Genomic DNA, 11,681 nt, shown 5'->3' on the forward strand with positions numbered 1-11,681 from the left:
TCTATTCCCGTATGTATATCACACGCTGTCCCCTTGTGTATATCACCCCCGTCTCCATGTGTATATCACCCCCTGTCCCTGTGTGTATATGACCCCCAGTCAACGTGTGTATATCACCCCCAGTCCCAGTGTGTATATCACCCCCTGTCCCCATGTGTATATCACCACCAGTCCCCGTGTGTATATCACCCCAAGTCCCGTGTGTGTATCACCCCCAGTCCCCATGTGTACATCACCCCCTGTCCCTTATGTATATCATCCCCTGTCCCCGTGTGTATATCGCCCCCAGTCCCGTGTGTATATCACTCGCTGTTCCCATGTGTATATCACCCCCTGTCCCCATGTGTATCTCACCCCAGTCCCCATGTGTATATCACCCCCAGTCCCCGTGTGTTTATCACCCCCTGTCCCGTATGTATATCACCCCCTGTCCCCATGTGTATATCACCCCCAGTCCCGTGTGTATATCACTCACTGTTCCCGTGTGTATATCACCCCCTGTCCCCGTGTGTATATCACCCCAGTCCCCGTGTGTATATCACCCCCAGTCCCCGTGTGTATTTCACCCCCAGTCCCTGTGTGTATATCACCCACTGTCCCATGTGTATATCACCCCCAGTCCCGTGTGTTTTTCACTCCCAGTCCCATGTCTATATCACCCCCAGTCCCGTGTGTATATCACCCACTGTCCCCATGTGTATATCACCCCCTGTCCCGTATGTATATCACCCCCTGTCCCCGTGTGTATATCACCCACAGTCCCGTGTGTATATCACTCACTGTTCCCGTGTGTATATCACCCCCTGTCCCATATGTATATCACCCCCTGTCCCCGTGTGTATATCACCCCCAGTCCCGTGTGTATATCACTCACTGTTCCCGTATGTATATCACCCCCATCCCTGTGTGTATATCACCCCAGTCCCCGTGTGTATATCACCCCCAGTCCCCATGTGTATATCACTCACTGTTCCCGTGTGTATATCACCCCCTGTCCCGTATGTATATCACCCCCTGTCCCCGTGTGTATATCACCCCCAGTCCCGTGTGTATATCACTCACTGTTCCTGTGTGTATATCACCCCCGTCCCTGTGTGTATATCACCCCAGTCCCCATGTGTATATCACCCCAGTCCCCGTGTGTATATCACCCCCAGTCCCCATGTGTATATCACCCCCAGTCCCCATGTGTATATCACCCACTGTCCCATGTGTATATCACCCCCAGTCCCGTGTGTTTTTCACTCCCAGTCCCATGTCTATGTCACCCCCAGTCCCGTGTGTATATCACCCCAGTCCCGTGTGTTTTTCACTCCCAGTCCCGTGTGTATATCAACCCCAGTCCCTTGTGTATATCACCCCCAGTCCCGTGTGTATATTATTCCCTGTCCCCGTGTGTATATTACCTCCAGTCCTGTATGGATATCACCCCCAGTCCCCGTGTGTATCTCACCCCCAGTCCCGTATCTCATACCCAGTCCCCGTGTGTATATCATCCCAAGTCCCATTTGTATACATATCACCCACTGTCCCGTGTGTATATTACCTCCAGTCCTGTATGGATATCACCCCCAGTCCCCGTGTGTATCTCATCCCCAGTCCCATATCTCATTCCCTGTCCCTGTGTGTATATCACCCCCTGTCCCGTATGTATATCGCCCACTGTCCCATGTCTATATCACCCCCAGTCCCGTGTGTATATCACCCCCAGTCCCGTGTGTTTTTCACTCCCAGTCCCGTGTGTATATCAACCCCAGTCCCTTGTGTATATCACCCCCAGTCCCGTGTGTATATTATTCCCTGTCCCCGTGTGTATATTACCTCCAGTCCTGTATGGATATCACCCCCAGTCCCCGTGTGTATCTCACCCCCAGTCCCGTATCTCATACCCAGTCCCCGTGTGTATATCATCCCAAGTCCCATTTGTATACATATCACCCACTGTCCCGTGTGTATATTACCTCCAGTCCTGTATGGATATCACCCCCAGTCCCCGTGTGTATCTCATCCCCAGTCCCATATCTCATTCCCTGTCCCTGTGTGTATATCACCCCCTGTCCCGTATGTATATCGCCCACTGTCCCGTGTATATATCACCCCCAGTCCCATGTGTATATTATCCCCTGTCCCCGTGTGTATATCACCCCCAGTACCATGTGTATATTATCCCTTGTCCCCGTATGTATATCACCACCTGTCCCGTGTGTATATCACCCCCAGTCCCCATATGTATATCACCCCCTGTCCCCATGTGTATATCAGCCCCAGTCCCGTGTGTATATCATCCCAGGTCCCATTGTATATTATCCCCTGTCCCCGTGTGTATATCACCCCCAGTCCCATGTGTGTATCACCCCCAGTCCCATGTGTATATTATCCCCTGTCCCCGTGTGTATATCACCCCCAGTCCCGTGTGTATATCACCCCCAGTCCCATTGTATATTATCCCCTGTCCCTGTGTGTATATCACCCCCAGTCCCGTATGTATATCACCCCCAGTCCCATGTGTATATCACCCCCAGTCCCGTGTGTATCTCATCCCCAGTCTCCATGTGTATATCACCCCCAGTCCCATGTGTATATTATCCCATGTTCCCATTTGTATATCACCCCCAGTCCCATGTGTATATTATCCCCTGTCCCTGTGTGTATATCAGTATATCATCCCCAGACCCATTGTATATTATCCCCTGTCCCCATGTGTATTTCACCCCCAGTCCCATGTGTATATTTTCCCCTGTCCCCGTGTGTATATCACCCCCAGTCCCATGTGTATATCATCCCCAGTCCCATGTGTATATTATCCCCTGTCCCCATGTGTATATCACCCCCTGTCCCATGTGTATATTATCCCCTGTCCCCATGTGTATATCACCCCCTGTCCCTGTGTGTATATCACCCCCAGTCCCGTATGTATATCACCCCCAGTCCCATGTGTATATTATCCCCTGTCCCCGTGTGTATATCACCCCCAGTCCCATGTGTATATCATCCCCAGTCCCATGTGTATATTATCCCCTGTCCCCATGTGTATATCACCCCCTGTCCCATGTGTATATTATCCCCTGTCCCCATGTGTATATCAACCCCTGTCCCTGTGTGTATATCACCCCCAGTCCCACGTGTATATCACCCCCTGTCCCGTGTGTATATTATCCCCTGTCCCCGTGTGTTAATTTAAGGCAGATGCACACACCTGCTGTGCTGTAGGAGCTCCTCCACCATCTGTCACAGCCAACCAGTCCTTGGAGAGAGAGAGAGGGCGAGAGGGAGAGTGAGAGAAAGGGAGAAAGAGTGAGAGAGAGGGAGAAAGAGCAAGACAGACACTTTCAGCAGGAGTTTGCGACCTACAGAGTGTGATCCAATATCACATGATACTGATTTCCCCGTGTAAATTTTGCAATATTTCCCACGAATCCCTCTACACTGCCCCCATCAAACTCCCAGGACAGGTACAGCACGGGGTTAGATACAGAGTAAAGCTTCCTCTACACTGTCCCCATCAAACACTCCCTGGACAGGTACAGCACGGGGTTAGATACAGAGTAAAGCTCCCTCTACATTGTCCCCATCAAACACTCCCAGGACAGGTACAGCACGGGGTTAGATACAGAGTAAAGCTCCCTCTACATTGTCCCCATCAAACACTCCCAGGACAGGTACAGCACGGGGATAGATACAGAGTAAAGCTCTCTCTACACTTTCCCCATCAAACACTCCCAGGACAGGTACAGCACGGTGTTAGATACAGAGTAAAGGTCCCTCTGCAATGTCCCCATCAAACTCTCCCAGGACAGGTACAGCACGGGGTTAGATACAGAGTAAAGCTCCCTCTACAGTGTCCCCATCAAACACTCCCAGGACAGGTACAGCACGGGGTTAGATACAGAGTGAGGCTCCCTCTACACTGTCCCAATCAAACACTCGAGGTTTGTCAACATCTCCTTAGGAGAGATTCCTTTGCAGGACACCATGCATTCTCTGAGTTCCTGAAACAGGCTATGGCATAGTCTGACGTATATGGTTATCTAGTGTAGTGCGAATGTTGCTGGGCTCATAATCTAGAGGCTGTGTTTAATCCCCTGGGGAGACGGGTTTAAATCCCACCATGGCAGCTGGTGGTATTTGAAAGGTATTAATTGATAAATGTGCTAATAAAAGCAATCAGCAATTGGAGAGATCGACTCAGTCATGAAATGATCCCCCAGTGTTCGGGAAATTTGTCTGCTTCACCTCAGCGATGGGGACCTGCTACCCTTCCCCAGTCTGGCTTATCTTTGACTCAAGATCTATTGGAACATAAAACAAAAATAGCTGGAAAATCTCAGCAGGTCTGACAGTATCTGCGGAGAGAACACAGTTAACATTTCGAGTCCGTGTGACTCTTCAACTTCAGCAGCTCTTATCTACGGTAACATGGTTGTTTCTGACCTGCCCCTGAGGTCAGGGAGACAGATAGGCAATTGTTCCAACTGTGTGAGAAATGTCAAACAGACTGCAGCGGCTCAAGTAGGCAGCTCACTACCACCTCCTGAAGGGCAATTAGGGATGGGCAATAAATGCTGGGCCCAGCCAGTGAAGCCCACATCCCGGGAAAGAGTAACTAACAGTCTCGTCAAATACAGTTGACGATTTCAGTCTGAACACCCTCCCTGTCATTGGGCAAGGTCACTGGGTCCAGTTGTGGTAAGGGTTTGGATGTCCGCTGAGGGGATTTGATCACGGCGTCAGTCAGTTTCTGGGGGCATCAGGAGCGGGAGATGAAGGTTCAGGAGTTAATGGGGTAGATTTTGGTGAAATTGCTGCTGCAGTTTTTGCTCTCATGTTATTGCAGTGACTGCACTCGGTTTCACTTGCAGCTGGGACTATTCATAGGGCACTGACGTCACTCACTGACACAACACTAACCCATCCGGCTTTGTGAGGGATTCTTCGATGTGACAGTGTGAAAACTGATAGTGAGTCCCCATCCCCCACTCACACACAAACTTCCTCATCATCCAACACATGCTGCTTCAGAGCATAGAAATAATTTAATTGTTTTCCGTATCCCGGACATCATTTTTATCCATTGATTTTAAATCTTTATACATTCATATCCTTTACATATACTTGTGGATGTCACACAAGAGCTGCAGTGCTGCAGTGACAGACTGTCCATCCCCATCCCAGGGTCAAAGCATCACCTCCTCCTCTCAACGTGGGCAGTGTTTGATTCACTGCGGTGGAGGAATGGGCAGAGAACTGTTCTCACAGCAATGCAGCTCCTGTACAAAGCAACATGGATTGAAATAGAGAGATACAATAAACTGACACACTTACCCACAACACACACTCACTGACACTCCGCTAATGCACACACGCACACACACACACACACACACTCACTGACACTCTCACACACGATATTCACACACACACACTCACTGACACTCTGCTGATGCGCACACACACACTCACTCATTGACACACACACACACATGACACTCATACACACTCACTGATGCTCTCACTGACATTCTCACACACACAATCAATGATACACACATTCACACAATCTCCGATACACAGACTCACACATACATTAACACTCTCCCTCACTAACTGATCCACTCTGTGAAGGTGTGTATGTCACACACATCACGATCCAGCCATTCTCACTCAATTAGGCACATTCACACTAGCTCACTCACACTCATTAACACCCTAGCTTGCTCATACTCAGAACTAATTCACTCACACTCTAACACACACACTAACTTGCTCACACTCAGTAAAACACTAGCTCACTTACACGCAGGACTAACTCGCTCATGCTCAGTAACACACTATCTTGCTCACACTCAGTAACACTAACTTGGACACACTCAGGATTAATTTGCTCACACTTAGTAACACACTACCTTGCTCACACTCAGTAACACACTAGCTTGCTCACACTCAGTAACAGACTAACTCATCACACTCAATAACACACTTACTCACTCACACTCAGTAACACACTACCTTGCTCACACGCAGCATCACACTAACTCACAGTCAGTAACACACCAACTTGCTCACACTCAGGACTAACTCTCACTCACTCAGTTACCCATTAGCTTGCTCACACTCAGTAACACACTAGCTCACACACTCAGTAACACACTAGCTCACTCACACACAGGACTAATTCATTCACATTCAGTAACCTCCTAACTCACTCACACTCAGTAACACATTAACTCTCTCACACTCAGTAACCCACTAGCTCACTCACACTTAGTAACACACTAACTCACTCACACACAGGACTAATTCGTTCACACTCAGTAACCCACTAGCTCACTCACACTCAGTAACCCATTAGCTTGCTCACAGTCGATAACACATTAACTCTCTCACACTCAGTAACCCATTAGCTTGCTCACACTCAGTAACACATTAACTCACTCACACTCAGTAACACACTATCTCACTCACACACAAGACTAATTCGTTCACACTCAGTAACCCACTAGCTCACTCACACTTAGTAACACAGTAACTCTCTCATGCTCAGTAACATATTAGCTTGCTCACAGTCAATAACACACTAACTCACTCACACTCAGGAACACACTAGCTCACTCATACCCAGGACTAACTCTCTCACGCTCAGGAACACACTAGCTCGCTCACACACAGGACTAACTCTCACATTCAGGAACACACTAGCTCGCTCATACCCAGGACTAACTCTCTCACGCTCAGTACCATGCAAGCTCACTCACACTCAGGACTAACTCACTCACACTCAGTAACACAGCAACTCGTTCACACTCAGGACTAACTCGCTCACACTGAATAACACACTAGCTCGCTCACACACAGGACTAACTTGTTCACACTCAGGAACACACTAGCTCGCTCATACCCAGGACTAACTCTCTCACATTCAGGAACACACTAGCTCGCTCACACACAGGACTAACTTGCTCACACTCAGTAACACAGCAACTCGTTCACACTCAGGACTAGCTCACACTGAATAACACACTAGCTCGCTCACACACAGGACTACCTCTCACACTCAGTAACACACTAGCTCGCTCATACCCAGGACTAACTCTTTCACGCTCAGGAACACACTAGCTCGCTCACACACAGGACTAACTCTCACACTCAGTAACACACTAGCTCACTCATACCCAGGACTAACTCTCTCACGCTCAGTACCATGCAAGCTCACTCACACTCAGTAACACACTAGCTTGCTCACATTCAGGACTAACTTGTGCACACTCAGTAACACACGAGCTCACTCACACTCAGTAACACAGTAGCTTGCTCACACTCAGTAACACACTGGCTTGCTCACACTCAGGACTAACTCACTCACACTCAGTAACATACTAGATCTCTCATTCTCAGTAACACACTAGCTTGCTCACATTCAAGACTAACTTGTGCATACTCAGTAACACACTAGCTTGCTCACACTCAGGGCTAACTTGTTCACACTCAATAATACACTAGCTCACTGACACTCAGGACTAACTCTCACACTCAGTAACACACTAGCTCACACACTCAGTAACACACTAGCTTGCTCACATTCAGGACTAACTTATGCACTCTCAGTAACACACGAGCTCACTCACACTCGGTAACACACTAGCTTGCTCACACTCAGTAACACACTGGCTTGCTCACACTCGACTAACTCGCTCAGACTCAATAACACACTAGATCTCTCGTTCTCAGTAACACACTAGCTTGCTCACATTCAGGACTAACTTGTGCACTCTCAGTAACACACTAGCTTGCTCACACTCAGGGCTAACTTACTCACACTCAATAACACACTAGCTCACTGACACTCAGGACTAACTCTCTCACACTCAGTAACACACTAGCTCACTAACACTCAGGACCATCTAGCTCACACTCAATAACACAATAGCTTCCTGACACTCAGTACTAACTTTCAAACTCAGTAACACACAAGCTCGCTCACACTCAGTAACACACCAGCTCGCTCACAGTCAGTACCACACTAGCTTACTCACTCAGGACTAGCTCAGTCACACTCAGTAACACACTAGCTCACACACTCAGGACTAGCTCACTCACACTCACTAACACACTAACTCACACACTCAGGACTAGCTCACTCACACTCAGTAACACACTAGCTCACACACTCAGGACTAGCTCACTCACACTCACTAACACACTAGCTCATTAACACTCAGAACTAACTCGGTCACCCTCAATAATACACTAACTCACTCTCAGTAACAAGCTAGCTTGTGCACACTCAGGACTAACTTTCACACTCAGTAACACACTAGCACTCACATTCAGGACGAGCTTGCTCAACACACTAGCTCGCTGACACTCAGGACTAACTTGCTCACACTCATTAACACACTAGCACACTCACACTCAGGACTAACACTCACATTCAGTAACACACTAGCTCTCTCACTCTCAGTAATGCACTAACTCACTCACACTCAGGCCTAACTCTCACTCTCAGTAACACACCAACTCAGTCACACTAAGGACTAACTCTCTCACTCTCAGTAACACACCAACTCACTCACACTCAGGACCAGCTCTCTCACTCAGTGACACACTAACTCGCTCACACTCAGGACTAACTCACTCTCAGTAACACACTAACTCACTCACACTCAGGACTAACCCTCTCACTCTCAGTAACACACCAACTCACTCACACTAAGGACTAACTCTCTCACTCTCAGTAACACACCAACTCACTCACACTCAGGACTAGCTCTCTCACTCAGTAACACACTAACTCACTCACACTCAGGACTAACTCTCTCACTCTCAGTAACACACTAACTCACTCACACTCAGGACTAACTCTCTCACTCTCAGTAACACACTAGCTCACTAACACTTAGGACTAACTCTCTCACTCAGTAACACACTAATTCGCTCACACTCAGGACTAACTCACTCACTCAGTAACACACTAACTCGCTCAGACTCAGGACTAACTTGCTCACACAGCAACACACTAACTTGCTCATGCTCAGTAACACACTGGCTCACTCACACTCAGGACTAGCTCGCTCATAATTAGTAACACACTAACTCGCTCATACTCAGGACTAACTTGCTCATGCTCAATAACATACTAGCTCGCTGACACTCAGGATTAACTTGTCACACTCATTAACACACTAGCTCTCTCACTGTTAACAATACACTAGCTTGATCACACTCAGGATGAACTCATGCTCAGTAACACACTAACTTGCTCACACTCAGGACTAACTCTCTCACACTCAGTAAGACACTAATTCACACACTCTATTAATTCTCACACTCAATAACACACTAGCTCGCTGACACTCTGGACTAACTTGCTCACACTCAGTAACACACTAACTCACTGACCTTCAGGACTAACCCGCTCACACTCAGGACTAACTCACTCACAGACACACTCGCACACGATCTCACACTCACCCAGTCAATTCTACTGGGATTTTGAAATCCTATGTGTCGACACGGCCTGGACCGAGAACCAGGTGATGAGGGCCGCGGTGCAGCACTGAAGACAGAGCAGCACCCCGAAGGTGTGCAGGAAAGTGGGCGAAGGTCCAAGTTCCGTCCTGAAAATCTTCATCTCTCCTTTGATCATGTGCAGCTCGTCCAGGATGCTCATGAAGGTGCAGAAATGGAACCACTGGTGACTGTGACCCACGATGTCAAACTTCCCAGGGCAGAAGCGCTCAGGGATCTTGCTGATGTTGAAGATTGCTGAGGCCAGCAGCCAGAAACAATGTCGGGTGAAGAAGGCCAGGGTGTCCCCGGAGCGCTGGGTGCCAGTGTAGAGTTTGTAAAAGACCGGGCTGGACGAGATGGTGAAAGGCAGCAGGAAGACCAGAGTGCGGATGGTATAGCGATGCCTTCGCCAGATTATCCTGGTGTTACAGCAGAACATGGTGCAAAGGAGTGCGATCAGGCAGGTGCAGGGGATGTAGAGCATCTCAAACCAGCTGTCCAGCTGGCTCGGAGTGGCTGGAGCGCCCTGGCACTGTCCTCCGTGGTGAATATAGTAATAGTAACAGAGGGAAGAACTGACTGTGTAGACACTGATGGTTCCATAGTCGATGAAGAAACAGATCTCCCTGATGAGCAGGGACATTGAGTTAAAGAGATGAGCCATGGAGCTAACCACCAACAGCCCGCCAACCCCAACACAGTAGCTCCAATAGGGGTAGAGGAAAGGCTCCAGCAAGCTGGCGCGGCTTCCATGGTCGAATAGCTCCCAGAAATGAAATGCAAAGACGAAAAGGCCGAGGAAATGGGTCCAGAAGTTGCCGGTCTCGTTGGTAGGGCGGAAGGCGGAGATCAGGCACTGGGTGAAGCTGAATTCCAGCCGGTAACCGCTCAGGATGAAGCTCTCGGTGACCCGGGCCGGAACCTGTCCCTGTGTCCGCAGGACGCTCACCCGCAGCCGGCTACACATGTCCAACCCGAGCCCGGACCCAACAAGAGCCGCAGCACAACAAACCCGGCTCCCAAACCGCAATCCCAGCCGCTCCCTCTGCCCAGAGCCGCTCCTCTCCCACACTCTCTCATCTCTCACACTCCTCCTCTCTCACACTCTCTCATCTCTCACACTCCTCCTCTCTCACACTCTCTCATCTCTCACACTCCTCCTCTCTCACACTCTCTCATCTCTCACACTCCTCCTCTCTCACACTCTCTCATCTCTCACACTCCTCCACTCCCACACTCTGTCTATCTCTCACACTCCTCCTCTCCCACACTCTATCCCTCACACTCCTCCTCTCCCACACACTATCTCTCACACTCCTCCTCTCCCACACTCTATCCCTCACACTCCTCCTCTCCCACACTCTATCTCTCACACTCCTCCTGTCCCAAACTCTCTGTATCTCTCACAATCCACCTCTCCCACAGTCTCTCTATCTCTCACACTCCTCCTCTCCCACACTCTCTCTATCTCTCACACTCCTCCTCTCCCACACTCTCTCTATCTCTCACACTCCTCCTCTCCCACACTCTCTCTATCTCTCACACTCCTCCTCTCCCACACTCTCTCTATCTCTCACACTTCTCCTCTCCCACACTCTCTCTATCTCTCACACTCCTCCTCTCTCACACTCTCTCTATCTCTCACACTCCTCCTCTCCCACACTCTCTCTATCTCTCACACTCCTACTCTCTCACACTCTCTCTATCTCTCACACTCCTCCTCTCCCACACTCTATCTCTCACACTCCTCCTCTCCCACACTATCTCTCACACTCCTCCTCTCCCACACTCGCTATCTCTCAGACTCTCTCATCTCTCACACTCCTCCTCTCTCACACTCTCTCATCTCTCACACTCCTCCTCTCTCACACTCTCTCATCTCTCACACTCCTCCTCTCTCACACTCTCTCATCTCTCACACTCCTCCACTCCCACACTCTGTCTATCTCTCACACTCCTCCTCTCCCACACTCTATCCCTCACACTCCTCCTCTCCCACACACTATCTCTCACACTCCTCCTCTCCCACACTCTATCCCTCACACTCCTCCTCTCCCACACTCTATCTCTCACACTCCTCCTGTCCCAAACTCTCTGTATCTCTCACAATCCACCTCTCCCACAGTCTCTCTATCTCTCACACTCCTCCTCTCCCACACTCTCTCATCTCTCAC

At 49.3% G+C, this 11,681-nt stretch overlaps 1 protein-coding gene across 1 annotated transcript; it reads right to left on the minus strand.

The window, feature by feature from the left end:
• Window positions 1-5,014: 5,014 nt before the first annotated feature.
• paqr9 (progestin and adipoQ receptor family member 9) lies at window positions 5,015-10,538 on the minus strand. The gene is made up of 2 exons (XM_041181370.1): window positions 9,469-10,538; window positions 5,015-5,267 (listed from the first exon to the last, which is right to left on the minus strand). The coding sequence occupies exon 1, from the start codon at window positions 10,472-10,474 to the stop codon at window positions 9,479-9,481; it is 996 nt and encodes a 331-aa protein (XP_041037304.1). The 5' UTR covers window positions 10,475-10,538; the 3' UTR covers window positions 5,015-5,267; window positions 9,469-9,478.
• Window positions 10,539-11,681: the final 1,143 nt, after the last annotated feature.

This window comes from Carcharodon carcharias (genome assembly GCF_017639515.1).
Source record: "Carcharodon carcharias isolate sCarCar2 chromosome 33 unlocalized genomic scaffold, sCarCar2.pri SUPER_33_unloc_2, whole genome shotgun sequence".
Lineage (NCBI taxonomy): Eukaryota > Metazoa > Chordata > Chondrichthyes > Lamniformes > Lamnidae > Carcharodon > Carcharodon carcharias.